Source organism: Neophocaena asiaeorientalis, unplaced genomic scaffold, assembly GCF_003031525.2.
Source record: "Neophocaena asiaeorientalis asiaeorientalis breed wild unplaced genomic scaffold, Neophocaena_asiaeorientalis_V1.1 scaffold265, whole genome shotgun sequence".
Classification (NCBI taxonomy): domain Eukaryota; kingdom Metazoa; phylum Chordata; class Mammalia; order Artiodactyla; family Phocoenidae; genus Neophocaena; species Neophocaena asiaeorientalis.
The window spans coordinates 878,570-898,970 of NW_020172172.1; the positions used below are offsets into that span (position 1 = coordinate 878,570).

Below are 20,401 nucleotides of genomic sequence, written 5' to 3' on the forward strand. Positions count from 1 at the left end.
GTGTGTGTGTGTGTGTGTGTGTGTGTGTGTGTGTGTGTGTGTGTGTGTGTGTGTGTGTGTTTTCCAGCTTTTCTAGTTCTCAGTGAAATGATAGCTCTTCAGCAAGTCCCTCTATTATTACCAGAAATGCAAAATCCTGTTTGCTTTTGGAAGAATCTTCAAGCTTATGGGAATTCTAAGCTCTCCTCTAACACTTTAACTGCCATTCTGATTGTTATGGTTATTGAGATAAAGGAAAAGGCTTTCCACTTTGAAGACTTCTCATTTCTAGGGCTGCCTGCTAGGTAATCGTAGGCAATAGAGCTGGGTGTAGAGAGCAGAGGAATCGTGAGAAAGGATACAGGAGGGAGGGGACAAAAAGATCACATGTTTGAAAATAGAAAAATACTGAGGCATCTTTAAAAAGCCCTTAGAGGGTTTTTTCCTAAACCGATTATCTGGCTTAATGCTAGCTGCTTATTTGCTGGCCTTCTGTGTTATTTGCAAATATAAAGTAAGGTCATCCTTTCCTGTTTTCATTTAGTTTACCTCTGTAGCTGCTAGTTAGCTAAGGAGGATAAAAACCCTTCATTTCTTGGAGAAAAGCAGCATGAGGTCAGTTTCTAATTCACGTGGCTGGTCGAGGGGTGCGCGGTGCTCGGGTCCTGCTTACATGGGGCTTGGAATCGAGTCCACCGGATAGTGAGGCATATCTTCCCTTGGCCAGGTGGGTGGGGGTCCGTGATTTGAGGCTTATACTCACCAGGGAAAATTCCCTGTTTCCGCAAGTAAAGGAGACAGAAGACTTTCGGGCTTCTGACCCTCACAACGGCCTAGATGCCCTAGGATAACAGGGCAGAGTGACCCCTCCTCTGGTGGAACCCTTGAGTGGGTGGCCCCTGCCTGTCACGAGCCTCCCTGCTGGGTGTTCCATCTGAGTTACTTCGATTTCACAGGCAAGCTAATGAATGAGAAGGAAAAGCCGGGACTCCCCGTGAAGGAATGGAGGTACTCAACCGCGTTTCCCTAAGGGTCTCTCTCCCTCTTGTCATCAGACCCTCCCTGGCCCTGCAGTCCTCCCTCGGGGCCCCAACAGAACAGCTGTGCGTGTGAGGTGCACCGAGGGAGGAGAATAGTGTGGTTTGAAGGAGGGCAAAGCTCGTCCCTGGAGGACGGGTGGATGAGCTCAAAGTGTAGACAGAGGGTCTGTGGTAGGTCTGGGTGAGCCAGTGCTGGGGAGGCTTACCCTGGACGCTGGGGCAAGGGAGCAGTTTTGTGGAAGAGAAAAGGTAGCATGAAGTTTTAGGCCCAGATCAGTGTATTCTGGGAGATTGCTTGTGGAGTTGGCATTTGGAGACAGGAAGAGGATTTCTGTGTTTTAACAAACCTTAGTATGTTCACACCTAAACAGCTTGCACACTTGTTCCCTCTCCTGGTTCCCCGTGGTGATGAGGGGCTGCCAGGTCCACTCACTCACCTGAGCTGAACACTGGGGTACCTTCCATGATTCTTTTTCTCTCATCCCCCACCTCCAGTCACCAAGCCGCAGCATCTCTTCTTCCTGAGGCAGCCTCACCTCCCTCCCGTTCCCCATCCCCCTCCTGTGTCCTGGCCCAGGCTCTCTCCATCTTTCCTGTGAACCCCTATGTTAGACTGTTCACCCCCGGATCTCCGCCCATCAATCCACTTCCATGCTACAGATAGAGGGATCTTTCTACAACACAGCCTTCCTACCTCCAATCTCACCCCCATCCATCCGAGAAACCTGAGGGATTTTTCTGTAACACAGTCTCTTGCATTACGATACCCCGCTGCCTTACCTAAAATCTAGCTCTCCCTAGATTTTAGGTTGAAATCAACACACCCTTTAAGTCCCCGTGAAATCTCGTCTCTGCTTCAGCCTCCTCTCCCCTCCCACCTGCCAACTAACCTGACTGTCCCACCTTTGGGGAGCACATGTAATCCACTGGACACCCATGCCCTCTCCCCCCTGCTGTGTGTACCGGCCATGCCTGCCCCCTGGCTAATGTCCTTCTGTCATCTGACTGAGCCCAGGGACTTCCCTTCCTCTGTGAAGCCCGCCAACCTGCAGTCTGAATCAGGTGCTCTTGTTTGTGTTCCCAGAGCCGCCTCTCTTCTAGTACATGTTGCACTAGGTTGTCACTGCCTGCCTGTTTCCTCCAAGGTCTTTCATCTCCATCTCCCTGGGGCCCAGCACATTGCCTGGCATAAAGTAAGCACCCAATAAATTTCAAATTGCACATATGTCAAGTTCCCTATAAAACCTCAGCCGCCAGTCTGAAGGTTCTTCTCTGTGTAGCCTCTTTCATTTTTCAGAAAAGGAGGGTACAGTAGATTTTTAGCAGGAAAAGGTGGATTATTGGCTTTTGGTCTATCATAAGTAAGTGTGTTCAGCTTGGGAAGCTTCTGTTTGTAGTGGTGAATATTTTTAAGCAGTAAAATGTCAGCAACTAGAGCCTCTGCCCAAACCCCTAAGCCTCCTTCTCCATCCTGAGGGGTCCCTTCATTTCATTGCAGTGCTGGGCTGAGAGAGGCCACACTTCCAACAATGCAAAGGAAACCACGAAATGTTGCTGCTACTTTTCCTTTGCAGCTCAGATAAAAGAAAGCAAACACAGTGTGGGGAGAAGGGGCTGTCCTTTCTGGGGTGCTGACTTGTTTCTTTTTCTTCTTTTTAAACTGACTTAAAAAAATTATTTATTTATTTATTTGTGGCTGTGTTGGGTCTTCGTTGCTGCCCGTGGGCTTTCTCTAGTTGCGGCAAGTGGGCTTCTCATTGCAGTGGCTTCTCTTGTTGCGGAGCATGGGCTCTCGGTGCGCAGGCTTCAGTAATTGTGGCATGTGGGCTCAGTAGTTGTGGCTTGTGGGCTCTAGAGCACAGGCTCAGTAGTTGGGGCGCACAGGCTTAGTTGCTCCACAGCATGTGAGATCTTCCCGGGCCAGGGCTTGAACCCGTGTCCCCTGCATTGGCAGGTGGATTCTTTTTTTTCTTTTTTTTTTTTTTTTTTTTATTTTCAAAGTTTTCAGAAGGCACATTTTAATTTTAAATATACAAAACCATATTGCTCTGTGTTTATAAAATAAAATTAGTTATTGATAGAAAAGCTTTTAAATTGTCTTAGTCAAACTCAAGTAAAAGGATTTAAAAAATAAAACATTAACTAAAAAGAGTTTTACCAGAATATTGAACTCTCCTTGATAGTCACAGAAATCAACACAATGTCCATTAGTGCAGAATAAAAGACATACACAATTCAGTGTAAAAAAAAAAAAGCAATTTGCATTAATGGAACATTAAAATTGTGATTTAAACCCACAAAATTCAGGAAATTCAGAATTAGAACTCCAAAGGTAACCTTAACTGTGACCTCTTGTGCCTGTATGCTGTTTAGAAATTTGAGATTTTTTGCCTTCCTGATCACATACCACTATGAAGAACAATTTTGAAGGAAAAAAAAAAGTACTTTTCCTTAGAACCACTGTATATGTTTAAAATTTTATACCCACTTAGAAAATCAAATGATCAATCTTATACTACCATATGAGCTAATATGGAATAAGAAGGAATTTTTAAAATATACTCTAGAAAGCTGTATAAGCTACAACATAATGCACAGCCACTTGAAACACGATTTGAACTTTCTTTTTGATACAGCCATAAGTGCCTACCATATTCACATTGCAGGAAGACAGAGGGGAACACTATTAAAATTGAATAGCATGTAAGGAAGAAGGGTCAGGGAAATAATTGAGCAAATAATTGAGCAATAATTGAGCAAAGTAACATCCTTCGTATTTTTAAATCTACACTTTCCTGGGAAGATACTTTATCTCTTCAACTATGGGTTCTTCAATTTTAAAATGAGAGGATTGAGTTAAGTAACATCATAGTTTCTTCTAACTTCAAAACAGTATGATTCAGTGACTTCATATAAATTAATATTCTAGAGGAGACTCATAAATTTGACATCGTATTAAACCTTAAGTAATTTGTATCAGAGCTTAGTGAGATATGCCAAGAAAGAAAATGATATTGATAAACCACTGGGCCTCTCTTAAATATGATCAGCCTATCTCATTGATCCTGCCCTATCTTTTGGATCTTTTAGTCAAAAAAACATTAACTCATCCATCCATCCAGATGTTAGTTCAGTCTTTCTGCCCGGGGTTATCGGAAGATATCTTCTAGTAAATTAAAAAACATCATCAGGGGGCTTCCCTGGTGGCGCAGTGGTTAAGAATCCGCCTGCCAATGCAGGGGACACAGGTTCGAGCCCTGGTCCGGGAAGATCCCACATGCCACGGAGCAACTAAGCCCGTGAGCCACAACTACTGAGCCTGTGCTCTAGAGCCCACGAGCCACAGCTGCTGAGCCTGCGTGCCTAGAATCCATGCTCTGCAACAAGAGAAGCCACCGCAATGAGAAGCCCGCGCACTGCAATGAAGAGTAGCCCCCGCTCGCCACAACTAGAGAAAGGCCGCGCACAGCAACAAAGACCCAACGCAGCCAAAAGTAAATAAATTAATTAATTAACTTAAAAAAAACCCATCAGGCCTCCTGAGATATGTTTCTCAATATTATGAATGTGAGATCAAGAAGGACTACAGAGAAAAGGTAGTAGCCTAACAAGGCCATAATAATGTCACCACAGTATATAGCTCTTCAAGCAAAGTCACCGTGGCCCATTTTTTTAAATAAGGAGATATATTTATTGAAAAGACAACTGAAAAGAAAGCATATATACTTACACTTATATAAACTGTGGCATAACAGATGCTATCACAGCCCCTTTGCTCTCCCAGCAGCCAGCACTTGCATTTCTGTCAGATGGCTGCCCCCAGGCTGCCAAAACCTGGTCTATCTATATGCACAGAGAATATGCATATCCTGGAAGTATCTTGGAATTTACAGACCCCATGGTGGCTGTTAACCAATGTCTATAAGTACCATTGCTCCCTTGTTTCCTGTGCTGCAACCTCCACTGTCTTCACAGCTTCCCTGAAAGGCTGAGGCAGTGTTATCTACCCTTCAAAGGATTTACTTGAAATCACATCTAGTCCTAATATGCTGCTGGGTTGACTTTGGGATTCCTGGAATTAAAAAAGGCCCAGTTTTTCATAATGTGTTTATTCCAGAATTGCCTTGGAAGAATATTGAGGTTGGCAATCAAAAGGCTAAAAGAAATGGAGATGTGAGAAAAGTCCTATTATATACAAGCGGTGAAACTCTTACTGGGCAACCAGCTGAAGTGTGAGTGGCATCCTGCTGACCCTATTCTGCCATGAGCCCTGTAGTCCTGCACCTTCTGGCCACCAGGGCAGGTGGATTCTTAACCACTGCGCCACCAGGGAAGCCCTGCTGGCTTGTTTCTAATTGCTGTGTCCTCCCCTGCCTCCACCCATGGCTCAGTGTGGGGTAGGCCCCTTCTGCCCAGAGCTACTGGACACGTCATAAGAAGGTGTTTCTCAAACATCATAGTTAAAACTGGTTCATGCAGTCAGTGTCAGAGCACAGCGTCTGTACCGCTAGGTGTCACAATTCATTACTCACCCCAAATAGCTGTGCCCTGACTAAGACACAGAATGACTGCACATTTAGAAACAGCCCTCCCTTCAAGTCCCTATTTCTTTAGTTATTTGTCATTTACTCACATTCTTCCTTGTATGAGGAACATTTCCTTCCCCTTGCCCTGTATCCTCCTAAGTAGATAGGTAATATTTCAGGGTGATGTCAGAACCTAAAGCAATTGGGATGATTTTTAAACAGTATTTCATGGGCTTCAAGGAAAGCAGTTTTGCTTCTGGTTCTAAGAATGAGTCCGGTTCCACCACTTACTGGTTTGGGGACGGAGCACAGTTTATTTGCGTTCATCTGTACAATGGGAGCAACAGTCTACCAGCTTGGGTGTGGTGCAGATTAAGTAAAAGGATGTCTGGGAGGAGGTTGGCCCAGTCTCTGGAATACATGTGGTAGCCAGGAAATGTTCCGTGGCTTCTGCCTCCCCACCCCCATCTTCAGTTCCTCCCACAAGAGTAACAGCGTGTAATAACTGACTTATTTCGGCATGAAGGATTTAAATGCAAAATCTTAAGGCAGTCACCCTTAAAGAAACACTGAAGCGTTTATCTGTGAAAACATTGAGATTGCACTCCTTCACTGTTCTCTGTGCCCATGCAGTATTTACATTCTGTTTAGGAGAGTCGGTCAGTAGGTGGAGGGGATCTGGATCCCAGGTGTGTGCTTTGCTCACAGAAAGGACAGGAGCATTAAAGATCTGCTCCTAAAATCTGAAGTTCTAGAGAATTTTGTGGAAGTAGCTTATCCAGAGGTTCCCCTGTCACTCCCCCAAAAGGTTCTGTGTTTTATTTACATAAATGATTGAATCTATTCCCAGCTGAATGCTTTCCTGAGTATGTCACTCAGGCTCCCACCCCAGAGTCATCTGTCCCCCGCAGCCCACATGCAGCAGCTCCGTCTGCCTCCCCGCCCCGGCCTGGGCACCATCTCCTTTCCTGGGCTGCTGCAGGAGATTTTCTGTGTCTCTGAGCATGTTCCACTCCACGTACATGCCCCAAGGATCTCCAGGGAAACACAGGGTCCTGTGCCCTGGTAGACCTGGGGCCATCCTACTCTTTGTGGGAGGCAGTTGCAGTAAAAACAAACAATAAACAAAAGAGACTAAACACCCCTTTAACTGTGTAACCTGGTATCCCCCCAGCTTGTTCGATCACAGACCCTTTCATTAACCTCCCCCTGGTGAACTGGTACATGCTGAGTGAGGAAGGCAAACTGCAGCTTGCTGTAAGCCACCAGTTCCCCACATGTGCATAGGCTGGACGGATAAACCGGAACTGACAGGCGTGTCTGTCTCTGGAGGGGGCGCTGGGTATCCAGGGGGTGGGGTAGGAGCCAGCTCCTCACTGTGTGCCTCTTGGGAACTTTAAAACTTTCTACTGTTTTGAACACAGCACTAGTCTGCTCCCAACTCCACCAGACTTCATGTGGAGCGTAGTGTGAAGTCCTTGGATCTGCTCACGGCCTTGGGGTTGGTTGGCCTCTGCCTGCCCACCTAGCGCCTCCCACTCCTGCCTCCTTGCCAGCTCCCTGTGAGGTAGCGGCCTCCTCTGTTGAGCATCCCGTCATCTTTCCCTGACAGATGCAGGAAGTGGGGCTGCAGGCAGTGGCTCGTTGGTGCTACTTCTGAGATTTACCCTGCTCCCTTTGGAAGCCCACCTTCCATAGAGCATGCTGGCCTGGGATGCAGGGATACTGATGCTTTATTCCTTCCTCAAACTCTAACTTTTGAGCCCTGGGGGGGGCGGCCAGAGTACCCAGGAGCCAGTGAGACCTGGGCCAGAAAGGTCAAGAACTCCAGGATTGAGCAGATGTGACTCAGAATCCTTATCAGCCTTGTGGCCTGGGGAACTTGTGCCTTCATCTTCCTTTTATTATACGATGGTGGGGAATAAACCCAGCTGCAGGGTTTGAACGTGTGGCTTGTCTCTGTAGAACAGCGGTCCCCAACCTTTTTGGCACCAGGGACTGGTTTCATGGAAGACAGGTTTTCCACGGACAGGGGTGATGCGGAGGGATGGTTCAGGCGGTAATGTGAGCAGTGGGGAGCGGCAGATGAAGCTCCGCCCACTGCTCACCGCTTGCTGTGTGGCCAGGTCCTAACAGGCCATGGACTGATATCAGTCCACGGCCCAGGGGTTGGGGACCCCTGCTCTAGAAAACCTAGTGCAGTGCCTGGCATCTTGTAGGTGTTCATTGTGACTATGGACCTATCACTCCCTTGGCTCTTAAAGTTCTCGGCTCCAAAGGAAGGAACACAGGCCAGAAGCTGGACTTCATCCCTGGCTCCATTGATGCCCAGCTCTGGGCAGATGCCAGGCCCCAGTGTCTTCAGGTCTCCTGCCCTAACACACAGTCCATATTTACCTCAAGGCAGAAGAGCTTTGATGATCAAAACACGACAGATGGGAAGGTTAGCAGTGCACTATGAGTACAGATGCTTGCCTGCCTGCCAACTAGGTTATAAGAATATTTGGAAGATGACTAAGGTAATGTCTTCCACATGCTAAAGAGACGATAATTTCGTACCATGGGAGGTAGAGCGGGGAAAGCCCCCACTCATTAGCAGAGTGACCTTGGACAGGACAGTCATCACTCTCGGCCTCATTACCTCATCTAAAATATGAAAGCAATAAAATCCAGCCACACAAGGGTGGCTGTGAGACTCACACGGGGCAGTCCATGTGGAAGGTCTTTGTAAACTGTTGAAATGCTCTGCACATGTCAGCAGCGCCCGCCGCTCACGTGCCTGTGTGTTTATTGTTTCAGCGGAGAGTGCAGGACGTCATCAGCCCCATCGTGTTCGAGGCCGCCTACAGCCTGGGTGAGCATGTGATGGGAGAGGAGGAGAGGGAGCTGCCAGCCCTGACCCCCGTGCTCCGCTGGAAAAAGGGACAAAAGATTGCCCAGAAGAATCAGGTGAGCACCTGAAAGCTCACGGCTGGGACCCCAGGTGGCAGGTGCCTATGCAGAAGTAATGACCCTGGTGGCCTGGGAGCCCATGGCCAGCCACACCCCCTCCTGGGCCTCCCTTTCCCGATCTGCAAAATGATGAAATGTATGATTTAGGGGTTTGTGTCTAACAACCACGTGATTTAAATTCATCGAGGCTATTCTCAAGCAATTAGAAAATGATGATCTCTTTGAGGTCATGAACTGGCTGCTTGGCCCCAGCACTTGCCTCCTGTTCCTACACTGTTTCCAGAGCTCAGATCAGCACCTAGTGAGTGCTCTACACACAGTACATGTTTTATTGATGGGAGTATGAGTGGGGTGAAGAAGCAAGAACTTCCTCTTGCTAGAATTGGTGGTTGAGTTGAGAATGCCCCGCTCAGGATCTTTGGCAGGCAGAGCACTGTGAGCACAGGCTCTCACCATCCTCCCCAACTTGGCAGATTCCGGGCTGTGCTGCTGTGTGGAGGAGCTGCAGGGTGACGTGGGGTGCAGGCCGTACGAGGCCATACAGGGTAGGAGTGAGCCAGGAGCTAACGCTGTGCAGCATCACTGGCCTGTCTGCCCCGAGTCATCTGAGAGATAGACAGTGCTGATGATGATGCAGGAAATATGTAAGAAATCTGGGATCCCAAGTCTGGTTCTAAATCTTTAACACCCAAGATCATCACAGATCCAGGACCTGGGGAAGGTCAGACAAAACTGTTTTTTGGCTAAACCAGACTCCTGGGTGGGGTGGGGCAAAGCTGTGGAACCACCCACCAGCCCCAGGCTCCGCAGTTCTGACTGCCCTGAGCTTATGGGAAAACTAGCAGATCAGTGACCCACGCCTTGCAGATGAGAGTTGTAAATAGAACCACAGAGAAGTGTTTGGAGTTCGAGATGTAAGATTTTTACCAAGATGTCCTCATTTTCTCCCAAAGTCTCTCCCATGTGGTCTTGGGTCAGGTTCCCCAGAAACAGAGCCTAAGACGGGGATTTAGGAGCAACTTAGTCTAATGAAGCTATGCTCTTAAGAGAACCCTGTAAGGAAAGGGGAAAGAGTGAGCAAGTATGTGGTCTCAGCTAAAGTCTAGCTTTGGCCTGAGGCAGGAAGCTTTGGAGCATAAATTACAGCAAAGAGCCATCCTCTCCTTGAGGGAAGGGTCTGGCCTTTTGTACCCCTTACTCGTCAGCCATTGGCTGGTTGTGGGGGATGGAAGGGGAGTGTAGCCCTCCTTGAAGGAGACTCCCTGCGGCTGTGGACAGTTCTCTGGAGGAGGCTGCAGATGTGAGCCGTTAGCCGCCTGTAGCACATCAGCTGGGGGAGGGGCAGCAGTTGTAAAGGGATGTGGGCAGAAGTTGCTACCCGTATACACACAACCTACTGGCAACACTGCCTTTTTGGATGCTTCTTTTGAAGTCAAACATGAACTTTCAAAACACAAGTGACCTGTAGGGTGGCCAGAATGTCCAGCCGGTCACTGATACTTGGAGAAGGCTCTGGGGGAGTTAGGGGAGAGACCAGGAGGATGCTGGGTGTCTAAGTGGTGGAGCAGGGTAGAGGGGAGGCATGAGGAAGATGAAGACAGGAAGATAAGATGAAGAGGCGGGACGGGAAGCTGATGACTCCTACCTTGACTGAGGAGTAGAAGTGTGTATCATCTCCTGACAGTGAAGTTGGGCCAAGAGGTCAGGCTGGGGACCCAGTAAACCAGAATATTATGATAATTCCTAGATCATGAGTTCCCCGTCCTATTAATACTTTGCTCTCTAAGGTGGAATTTTGCTGGCCCAATAAAGTTGGGTTATGAGAGTAGTCCAAACTTGGGGTGCTGGGAATCATTTCAGGGTACCCTGTGCTTGTTTTACCTCTGAAATGACCCTGTGAGGTAGCGGCCTCCTCTGTTGAGCATCTTGCTAGCCCTTGGCATCCCTTCTACAATGAACCCAACTCTCATTTCTACCAATCCATCAGTGGCACAGAGTGGGCCTTCTTTAGTGAAGAGCATCTTAGAACCTTTACTAGCATTTTTAGATTGAGGCAACCTGATCAAAGGCAGAGATGTAGGGACAGATTAGTATGAAAATGCTCTTCTTGGTCACTTATGTTCAAGATGGCCAAGCAAGCATAAATATTTATGTCTGTGCTTCCTGAGACCCCATTATAGTGATTATAAATGAGTAAATCAGAACAGGGAGATGAATGCTGTTGGGGAAGGGGCATCAGCCAATGAGAGAGTCCAGGGATTTTTGGAATGAGTAAAGAAGAAGGAAGAGTGTTGGTGGGTGAACCTTGCACTGTACATGGAGGGGCTGGGTGCCTGTCCACCCATGTGTCCAGAGAGGCTGTAGCCACTGCCAGGCCAGCAGTTTCAGAGGGGTTCAGGAGTGAGAAATGGGGCTGGAAACAGGGAAGGGGGGTGTTAAGTGAAGGTTCGTTTGTGGAAGAGTTGACTTTCTGCCCCTGTCCCCACACCTACATACTCCAGCCATGCAGAATAGCAAGAAGCCAGGCCTTTTATTTTCTAAAGAATTGAATAACCTGGTTGAGATAGTGTAGGTGGGCTGTTTCCTCAGGGGGAAGCCTTATTTCTTCTGGCATTTGGAGCCTCCAATGTAAGAGCTAGCTTCCCCTCCCACCATCCACCCAAACACCCAGATTTTCCAATCAGCTCTTTTACTTTATTCTTAAAAATGAATGGACAACCAAGGAAATCTGAAATTGAGGGGAGATGTGGTACATGGAGAAAAAAACCAAAATACACCTACAGAAAACTGACTTAGAAGGAAATAAATTCTTTAAGGAATAGAAGAGATTATAACAATTTAAATACCAATTTATACTCTATGTAATAAACACAAGGAGATTCAATAATATATTCTATCCATTAGAAAGTGGTTGGAATTCTATTTCTTCTTAAAAGAAAGAAAGAACAAGGAAAAGTTTCTTGAAAATTAACAATATGGATGCAGAGCCAAAAATGTAGTAGAAGATAATGATAAGAAATCTCCCAGTAAGCAGAGCTAAAAGACAAATAGTAAAGAGCTAAAGCATCAATCTGCAAGGTCCTATATCCAAGTAATAGGAATATCAGAAAAAGCAAACAGAGAAAATGAAAAACATTATGACAGATAATGTAATAAAATTTCCCAGAGTTACAGAGAGACACTTTTTTAAATTTAAAGGACCCCCAGACTTGCAAGCAGGATAAACCAAAAATATCCTAGATACATCATTTTGAAATGGTAATACTCCTAACACATAAGGAAAGTTCTAAATGCTTCCAGGACAAGGAGTACAGGATGGTGGTAGTGAGGAATATTTGTCCACTAACGACATAATTAGAGTCACACTAAGTTGTCCATTAGACTTCTTATTAGCAAGATTGGAAGAAAGCATATGTGAAATAAGGGCTTCAAAGCTCTGAGAGAAAGTGATTTTGAAACTAGGATTTTATACTTAGCCAAACAGTCAAGTATGAGGTCAAAATAAAGTTATTTTTCAGACAAGCAAGGACGCAGAAAGTTTACATCCCTAGTAGCCTCTCCAAGGAAATCACCTGAGATGCACTCCAAGAAAACAAGGGTGACAATTAGAAGGAGCAATATGGGGGATGTAAGAACTAACTCCTAGAAGTCTAATGACAAGAAATTCCAGGATTACAACTGTGCAGCAAGTCTAAAAAACAGTTGATCAGTTTAGAACAGGGGATCAATGAACTTTGAGAAGAATGAAGCCAGCCATAGCAGAATGACAAGAGAGTAGCAAATATTCAGGATACAGTGTAGATGGAATATATTTTTTCTATGGATAAGAAAAAATAAAGGCAGTCAAAAATTCCCAGGAAAATAAAAACATGGCCAATATGTCATGGTTCAAATATAAGACAAATTAAAATGTGGTGGGATTTTAAGCAAATAGAAGAATATACGGAAGAGAAGGACCTTAATACTAGAAGCATTCTCCCTTAAGCAAAAGTTGAGTATTCTAGTAGTTTAACTTTGCACCTGTAGAGGAAGATATGTAATCATGACACTTGTCTTGGCTCTGCTGTGAACAGTAATCAAGAGGCCATAATGACAACATGATTTATTGGTTGTTAGTATTTACAGTCAAGCCAAATCAGTTATGGTTACAGTACATAGTGTAAATGTCTTTAGTTTTACTGTATAGAGTTTAAAATAGAACAAAACAAGTTGTTTTAATGTCTTAATCTTTTAAATTGGTGAGCCAAGAGATACTGTAAAACTTGAGGCAACAAGAAAAAGTTGTGATTACTTAAAATTGCAGAGGTTACCAGTAGAGCAGTGCTTCTTAAAGTGTGGTCGCTGAACCAGCAGCATCAAACTCCCTTGGGTTGTTGTCAGAAATGAAAATTCTTGGACCCCACCCCAGACCCTTTAATCAGAAACTCATGGGTGGGTCCCAGCAATCTGAGTTCTAACAAGCTGATCAGGTAATTCTGATGCAGCTAACATTTGAGAACCAGTGCAGCAGAGGAGCTGAGAGTAACGATTTGCCTGTCAAAATTAGGAAGGTGGATGGTGGGAGGGGGCCTTCATATAGGTGAGTTCAATTCTTGTCTATCATGGAAGGAATTCAGTGAGATAATGTCTAAATCTGATAAATCAAGAAGTAGTAGTATCAGTATATTTTCTAGAGATATGGAAATTAATCATCAAAAGAAACATAAATGGACATGGGTAAGAGTGGTTCCTCTTGAGAGGAGGACTCAGTATATGGAGGTGTGTGGCAGGAGGTTATTATTTTAACCATGTGATTTCTTTGGTTGAAATTAAAATGAAAGAAAAATATTGTCCTTAGATTGAGAAGATTGTCCAGGAGCCTGAGAAAAATTCTGGGAGAATGATCCTTGCTTTACTCCTTTTCCTGATTATGGCAAAAAAAAAAAAATAATAATTTAATGATCTTTCTCCATGTGTCTTCCAGATGTTGGCTTAATTTAAGGGAAAGATTCTGAGAGCTAGGCTCACTCTAGGAAGCAGAGCTGATTTTTAACTTGTATGTATGTGACAGGTCCACAAAGAGCATCTAACCTCTTTCCTAGGAAGGAATAAACTCATTGAAACTCTTCATTTTGCCGGGTAACTTTAGGATTTAAGTGCCTTAGTCTCTTCAACTAAAAGGCACTAAAAGCCCATGTTGGTACATAGGTTGCGCAATAGAGTGGGTTAAATTCTGGCGATCTTTTAGAGTCAGGGTCTGCCCTCATTGATGGTCTAGTTCAGGTGGAATAGCTGCACAGTGTATATAACATGGAGTCAGTGACTAGAGCATGTTTTTTAAAATTTATTTTTATTATTTTTTTATACATCTTTATTGGAGTATAATTTCTTCACAATGCTGTGTTAGTTTCTGTTGTACAACAAAGTAAATCAGCCATATGCATACGTATATCCCCATATCCCCTCCCTCTTGAGCCTCCCTCCCACTTTCCCTATCCCACCCCTCTAGGTCGTCGCAAAGCACCGAGCTGATCTCCCTGTGCTATGCTGCTGCTTCCCACTAGCTATCTCTTTTACATATGGTAGTGTATATATGTCCATGCTACTCTCACTTTGCCCCAGCTTTCCCCTCCCACCCCATGTCCTCAAGTCCATTCTCTGTGTCTACGTCTTTATTTCTGCCCTGCCACTAGATTCATCAGTACCTTTTTTTTTTTCTTTTTAGATTCCATACATATGCGTTAGCATATGGTATTTGTTTTTCTTTTTCTGACTTACTTCACTCTGTATGACAGACTCTAGGTCCACCCACCTCACTACAAATAACTCAATTTCGTTTCTTTTTATGGCTGAGTAATATTCCGTTGTATATATGTGCCACGTCTTCTTTATCCATTCATCTGTCCATGGACATTTAGGTTGCTTCCATGTCCTGGCTATTGTAAATAGTGCTGCAATAAACATTGTGGTATATGCTCTCTTTGAATTATGGTTTTCTCAGTGTATATGCCCAGTAGTGAGATTGCTGGGTCATATGGTAGTTCTATTTTTAGTTTTGTAAGGAACCTCCATACTGTTCTCCATGGTTGTTGTATCAATTTACATTCCCACCAACAGTGCAGAAGGGTTCCCTTTTCACCACACCCTTTCCAGCATTTATTGTTTCTAGATTTTTTGATAATGGCCATTCTTAGGTGTGAAATGATACCTCATTGAAGCTTTGATTTGCATTTCTCTAATAACTAGTGATGTTGAGCATCTTTTCATGTGCTTCTTGGCCATCTGTATGTCTTCTTTGGTGAAATGTCTGTTTAGGTCTTCTGCCCGTTTTTTGATTGGGTTGTTTGTTTTTTTGATATTGAGCTCCATGAGCTGTTTGTGTATTTTGGAGATTAATCCTTTGTCAGTTGTTTCATTTGCAAATATTTTCTCCCATTCTGAGGGTTGTCTTTTCGTCTTGTTTATGGTTTCCTTTGCTGTGCAAAAGCTTTTAAGTTTCATTAGGTCCCATTTGTTTATTTTTTTTTTTTATTTTCATTACTCTAAGAGGTGGGTCAAAAAAGATCTTGCTGAGATTTATGTCAGACAGTGTTCAGCCTGTGTTTTCCTCTAAGAGTTTTATAGTATCTGGCCTTACATTTAGGTCTTAATCGATTTGGGGTTTATTTTTATGTATGGAGTTAGGTAGTGTTCTAATTTCATTCTTTTATATGTAGCTGTCCAGTTTTCCCAGCACCACTTATTGAAGAGGCTGTCTTTTCTCCATTGTATGTTCTTGCCTCCTTTGTTGTAAATTAGATGATCATATGTGCATGGGTTTATCTCTGGGCTTTCTATCCTGTTCCATTCATCTATATTTCTGTTATTGTGCCAGTACCATAGTGGCTTGATTACTGTAGCTTTGTAGTATAGTCTGAGGTCAGGGAGCCTGATTTCTCCAGCTCCGTTTTTCTTTCATAAGATTGCTTTGGCTATTCAGGCGCTTATGTGTTTCCATACGAATTGTACAAATTTTTTGTTCTAATTCTGTGAAGAATGCCATTGGTAGTTTGATAGGGATTGCATTGAATCTGTAGATTGCTTTGGGTAGTATAATCATTTCCACAATATTGCTTCTTCCAATCCAAGAACATGGTATATTTCTCCATCTGTTTATGTCATCTTTGATTTCTTTCATCAGTGTTTTATAGTTTTCTGAATACAAGTCTTTTGCCTCCTTAGGTAGATTTATTCCTAGGTATTCTTTTTGTTGTGATGGTAAATGGGATCATTTCCTTAATTTTTCTTTCTGATTTTTCATTGTTAGTATATAGGAATGCCAGAGATTTCTGTGTATTAATTTTGTATCCTGCAACCTTATCAAATTCATTGATTAGTTCTAGTAGTTTTCTGGTGGCATCTTTAGGATTTTCTGTGTATAGCATCATGCCATCTGCAGTGACAGTTTTACTTCTTCTTTTCCAATTTGTATTCCTTTTATTTCTTTTTCTTCTCTGATTGCCATGACTAGGACTTCCAGAACTATGTTGAATAAGAGTGGTGAGAGTGGACATCCTTGTCTTGTCCCTGATCTTAGAGGAAATGCTTTTAGTTTTCCACCATTGTGAATGATGTTTGCTGTGGGTTTGTCATGTATAGACTTTATTATGTTGAGGTAGGTTCCCTCTATGCCCACTTTCTGGAGAGTTTTTTTTATCATAAACAGGTGTTGAATTTTGTCAAAAGCTTTTTTTGCACCTATTGAGATGATCATATGGTTTTTATTCTTCAATTTGTTAATATGATGTATCACATTGATTGATTTGTGTATATTGAAGAATCCTTGCATCCCTGGGATAAATCCCACTTGATCATGGTGTATGATCCTTTTAACATGTTGTTGGACTCTGTTTGCTAGTATTTTGTTGCAGATTTTTGCATCTATGTTCATCAGTGAATATTGGTCTATAATTTTCTTTTTTGTGATATCTTTTTCTGGTTTTGGTATCGGGGTGATGGTGGCTTTGTAGAATGAATTTGGGAGTGTTCCTCCCTCTGCAAATTTTTGGAAGAGTTTGAGAAGGATCACTGTTAGGTCTTCGCTACGTGTTTTATAGAATTCACCTGTGAAGCCATCTGGTCCTGGGCTTTTGTTTGTTGGAAGATTTTTAATTACAGTTTCACTTTCATTACTTGTGATAGGTCTGTTTATATTTTCTAATTCTTCCTGGTTGAGTCTTGGAAAATTGTACCTTTCCAAGAATTTGTCTATTTTTTCATGGTTGTCCATTTTATTGGCATATAGTTGTTTGTAGTAGTCTCTTGTAATCCTTTGTATTTCTGCGGGGTCAGTTGTGATTTCTCCTTTTTCATTTCTAATTTTTTTGATTTGCGTCCTCTCACTTCTTTTCTTGATGAGTCTGGCTAAGGGTTAGAGCGTGTTAAGTACAGGCTTACTGATGCATCCAAGGCTTTTGGCAGAGAGTGGGAGTGAGTGAGGCAGGCAGGAGGCCAAGTCTTCCCTCTGCTGGGTGAAGAGCAGCCTTGGGAGAAAATGGGTTTCAGGGTGGGTGCCAGGCTGTATGTGTGAATAGTGGGGTTGCCACCGTTGCTGAGTACCTGTTGGGATTCTGGGCACTTGGAGAACATTGGAGCTCTAATGCTACAGCCTCTGTAGAACATACAGACTGATGAATGCACGTTCCACCTTAAAAATTTAAGGAAAGCAGAGACCTGCCTCTCTTGCCTCAAGATATACTTGGTACAGATATAACAACAAGAAAGTATTTTATCCATTAGCCAGAAGAGTAATTTAAAAGGACTATAAATCTAAGAGCAATTCAGCTAATTGAATGTCTGCTACACGTAAGATGTGGATAAAAAGATAAATGAAACATTGCTGCCTTAGTAGACTTAGAGACTGTACAGGAATAACTTAAACAGAGCAGAAAGTGAGATTCAGACTAGTGTGTGTGAATTTCACTCCAGAGACCTCTTCCAGCTGAGGATAAGGAGGTGCTCTCTGGAGAAGGGAGAATTGGCTGGAGCCTCATGGAAGAAGTAGGATTTGTATACTTGGGGCTGGAGGGCTTTGACCAACAGAGAAGGAGGGAGTGATGGTTGCTAATGGTCTTCCATGTGGCTGAACATCTAGTGAAGAGAAGGAGAGGGGCCATTAGGGCTAGAGGTACAGTCAGACACTCTAAGGCCACTTGTTCACTGACCAGGGAGTTGGACTTGATTGAACTGGTAGGGGACAGGAGACCATCACATCTTCTTGAGGTGGTCTGCCTGGACTGGGGGGCCAGTTAGCAGCCCCAGGAAGGTCTTGCAGGTCAGTTCATGAAGGTTCTGTCTGATACACTCAGAGAGTTGACTCATCATCAGTTCCTAGTGGGTCTCAGCTGCTGAAAGAGTATGGAATGAAATGAAACGGTCCTGGAAAGCTCTGGCTGGCCTGTGTGCTAGGAAAGCAGGAAGGGCTGTCATTGGGGCCCTAATGTTTCTCCTACAGGTGAGCATACCAATGGCTATGACAGAGGCCCTGGCTTCAAACCCTATACACAGAGTAGAGCTTTGGAAATAACTGCTCTCAGGCTTCCTCAGGAGACCCCCAAAGAGACCTGGCTGAGGCTGGACTTCCCAGCCACCCACTGTGGTAGACAGAATGGCCCCCAAAGATGTCCACACCCTCATTCCTGGAACCCGTGAATATAATGCATCACGTGGCAAAGGGAAGGACTTTGCAGTTGTAACTAAGGTTATGGGCTTTACACTAGGGAGAGTTTCCTGGATTATCCAGATGGGCCCAATCTTTCTGCAGCTGGAGGCAGAAGGAAGGAGGAAGAATAGGAGGTCAGAGAGATGCAGGAGAGGAAGGAGTCAGAGAGATCTGAAGCTTGAGAAGGACTTGACCTGCCATTGCTGGCTTTGAAGACAGTGATGCAACTTGACAAGGAATGCAGACAACCTTGAGGAGCTGAGAGAGCCTCCCTGGTGAGTGTCAGCATGGAAATGGGGACCTCAGTCCTACAACCACAGGGCAGTAAATTCCACAAACAACCTGAGTATGCCTGGAAGCGCATTTTCCCCCAGAGCCTCCAGATAAGGGCCCAGACCAGGTAACACCTTGATTTTTGCTGTTGACCCCCAATGCTTAGCACTGCCTGGCTCATAGAGGATGCTCAGTAAACCTATCTCAGTGGAAAGGGCCCTTCTGAAAGAGCACAAGGCTAGGTCCTCCTGCAGACACTGGACGTCGTATCAGAATTTCTTCACTGCAGATTCAGCAAAGCTGTGTAATTGAAAGGAATGTGCTCCATGAACTCTCTAAGAATTCCCCCCAGGCAGGAGAGCAAGGTGTGTGATTTAGGGTGACTTACCTACTCCACAGTACATTTGTGCACGTGTGAGTCTATTTTTTCGAAGACCAAGATGGAGGAGACACAGCTGGTGAGAGGAAAGGCACTGGCTATGTTGAGAATACTCACTTTGTCATCTTTCAAGGGAAAGGTGAACTGTTTTACTCTAATATTAACGTTTTACTATGTTGAAGCCATAAACTCTGAACCCATTGTGCTGGAAACCATCACCATCTGGACCTCCCACCCCGGCCCCTCAATGCCTGGGTGTGTGGGATGCCAGCCCTGTGCCCACAAAGACTCAGTGTTTGTTCAGCCTGGACATTAGGTAATGCTTTCCTGGCTGAGGTGCACAGCCAGCTTAAAATGCTATTATTTACAGCTCTAAGGTTTATTTTCATTATCATATGTAAAGTCTCTGCAGGAGGATGGAAAGCTGAGGGGTTGGCAGGGAGGAGAGAGCAGAGTAACTCCAGACATCAGAGCCGGACAGGTCTCAGAGACCATCCAACCTGCGGGTTCCAGAGCACACACCTGGATTCAAGGGAGCAGGTTGGTGCAGTGGAGGAGAAGGGGTGTTAGAGGAGGAGGTGTCCACCCCACTCCCTATTTCAGCCTGATCAGTCCTACTTTTATAGGCATTAGCTGTTTGGCATCAGCCTCTGGCTAATCTCAGAAAGGGCACCATGGTGAAACAGCTGTGAAAACCATCCACTTTCAACTACAAGTGAGGAAAACAAGTACGTAGTTCAACATTACTGACCACGGAAGTCTGGCTGTATCTGTTTCTCAGGCTTCCCGTCAAGGTTAATCCAAAGAGCAAAGGAGAGGTTATACTACTATCAAAGGCTGGGCTGTACTTGTAGTCACCTGTTGAATTTTTACAATTTCTTCTTCAGTGTTATACTTTATCTTTGCAATTTTTTTTTAGCATGAGATTCTTTATTTTTATTTTGGCCCTGCTATGCGGCTTGCGAGATCTTAGTTCTCTAACCAGGGATTGAACCCAGGCCACGGCAGTGAAAGTGCCAAGTCCTAACCACTGGACCACTAGGGAACTCCCGCAGCATGCGATTCTTTATTTCTTTTTATTTATATTCAAAGAAGATTTAGGGCTTCCCTGGTGGCGCAGTGGTTGAGATTCCGCCTGCTGATGCAGGGGACACGGGTTCGTGGCCCTGTCTGGGAGGATCCCACATGCCGCAGAGCGGCTGGGCCCATGAATTATCAAACTCTTCCAAAACAAATCGGAAGAGAAGGGAACACATCCTAACTCATTTTACGAGGCCAGCATTACCCTAATCCCAAACCAGACAAGAACAACACCCAAAAAAGAAAATTATAGGCCAATATCGCTGACGAACATAGATGCAAAAATCCTTAACAAAAGATTAGCAAACTGAATTACAACCATTATCTTTGCAGTTTTCTGGAAAGAATGTGTTCTGGTCCTCCAAAACTCTTTTCAGAAGAAAACTGGTTTTCCGCCAAATCTTCAGCCTGTTGGATCTTCTTCTACATTGTCCTGCTTTATTAAAAACCTCCCGCACAAGCACGTGGAGTGTGTGTGTAAACAAGCGAGGGT

The 20,401-nt window shown here is 44.4% G+C and overlaps 1 protein-coding gene across 1 annotated transcript in view; it reads left to right on the forward strand.

The window, feature by feature from the left end:
* The window catches only part of ITGA9 (integrin subunit alpha 9), a gene marked incomplete at its 5' end in the record, with an annotated part of 338,540 nt that overhangs the window by 152,078 nt on the left and 166,061 nt on the right, over positions 1-20,401 (forward strand). The window contains one exon of the mRNA XM_024756339.1: positions 8,345-8,494. Within this exon, the coding sequence (XP_024612107.1) occupies positions 8,345-8,494 (150 nt within the window). The remainder of the gene's footprint in view (positions 1-8,344; positions 8,495-20,401) is intronic.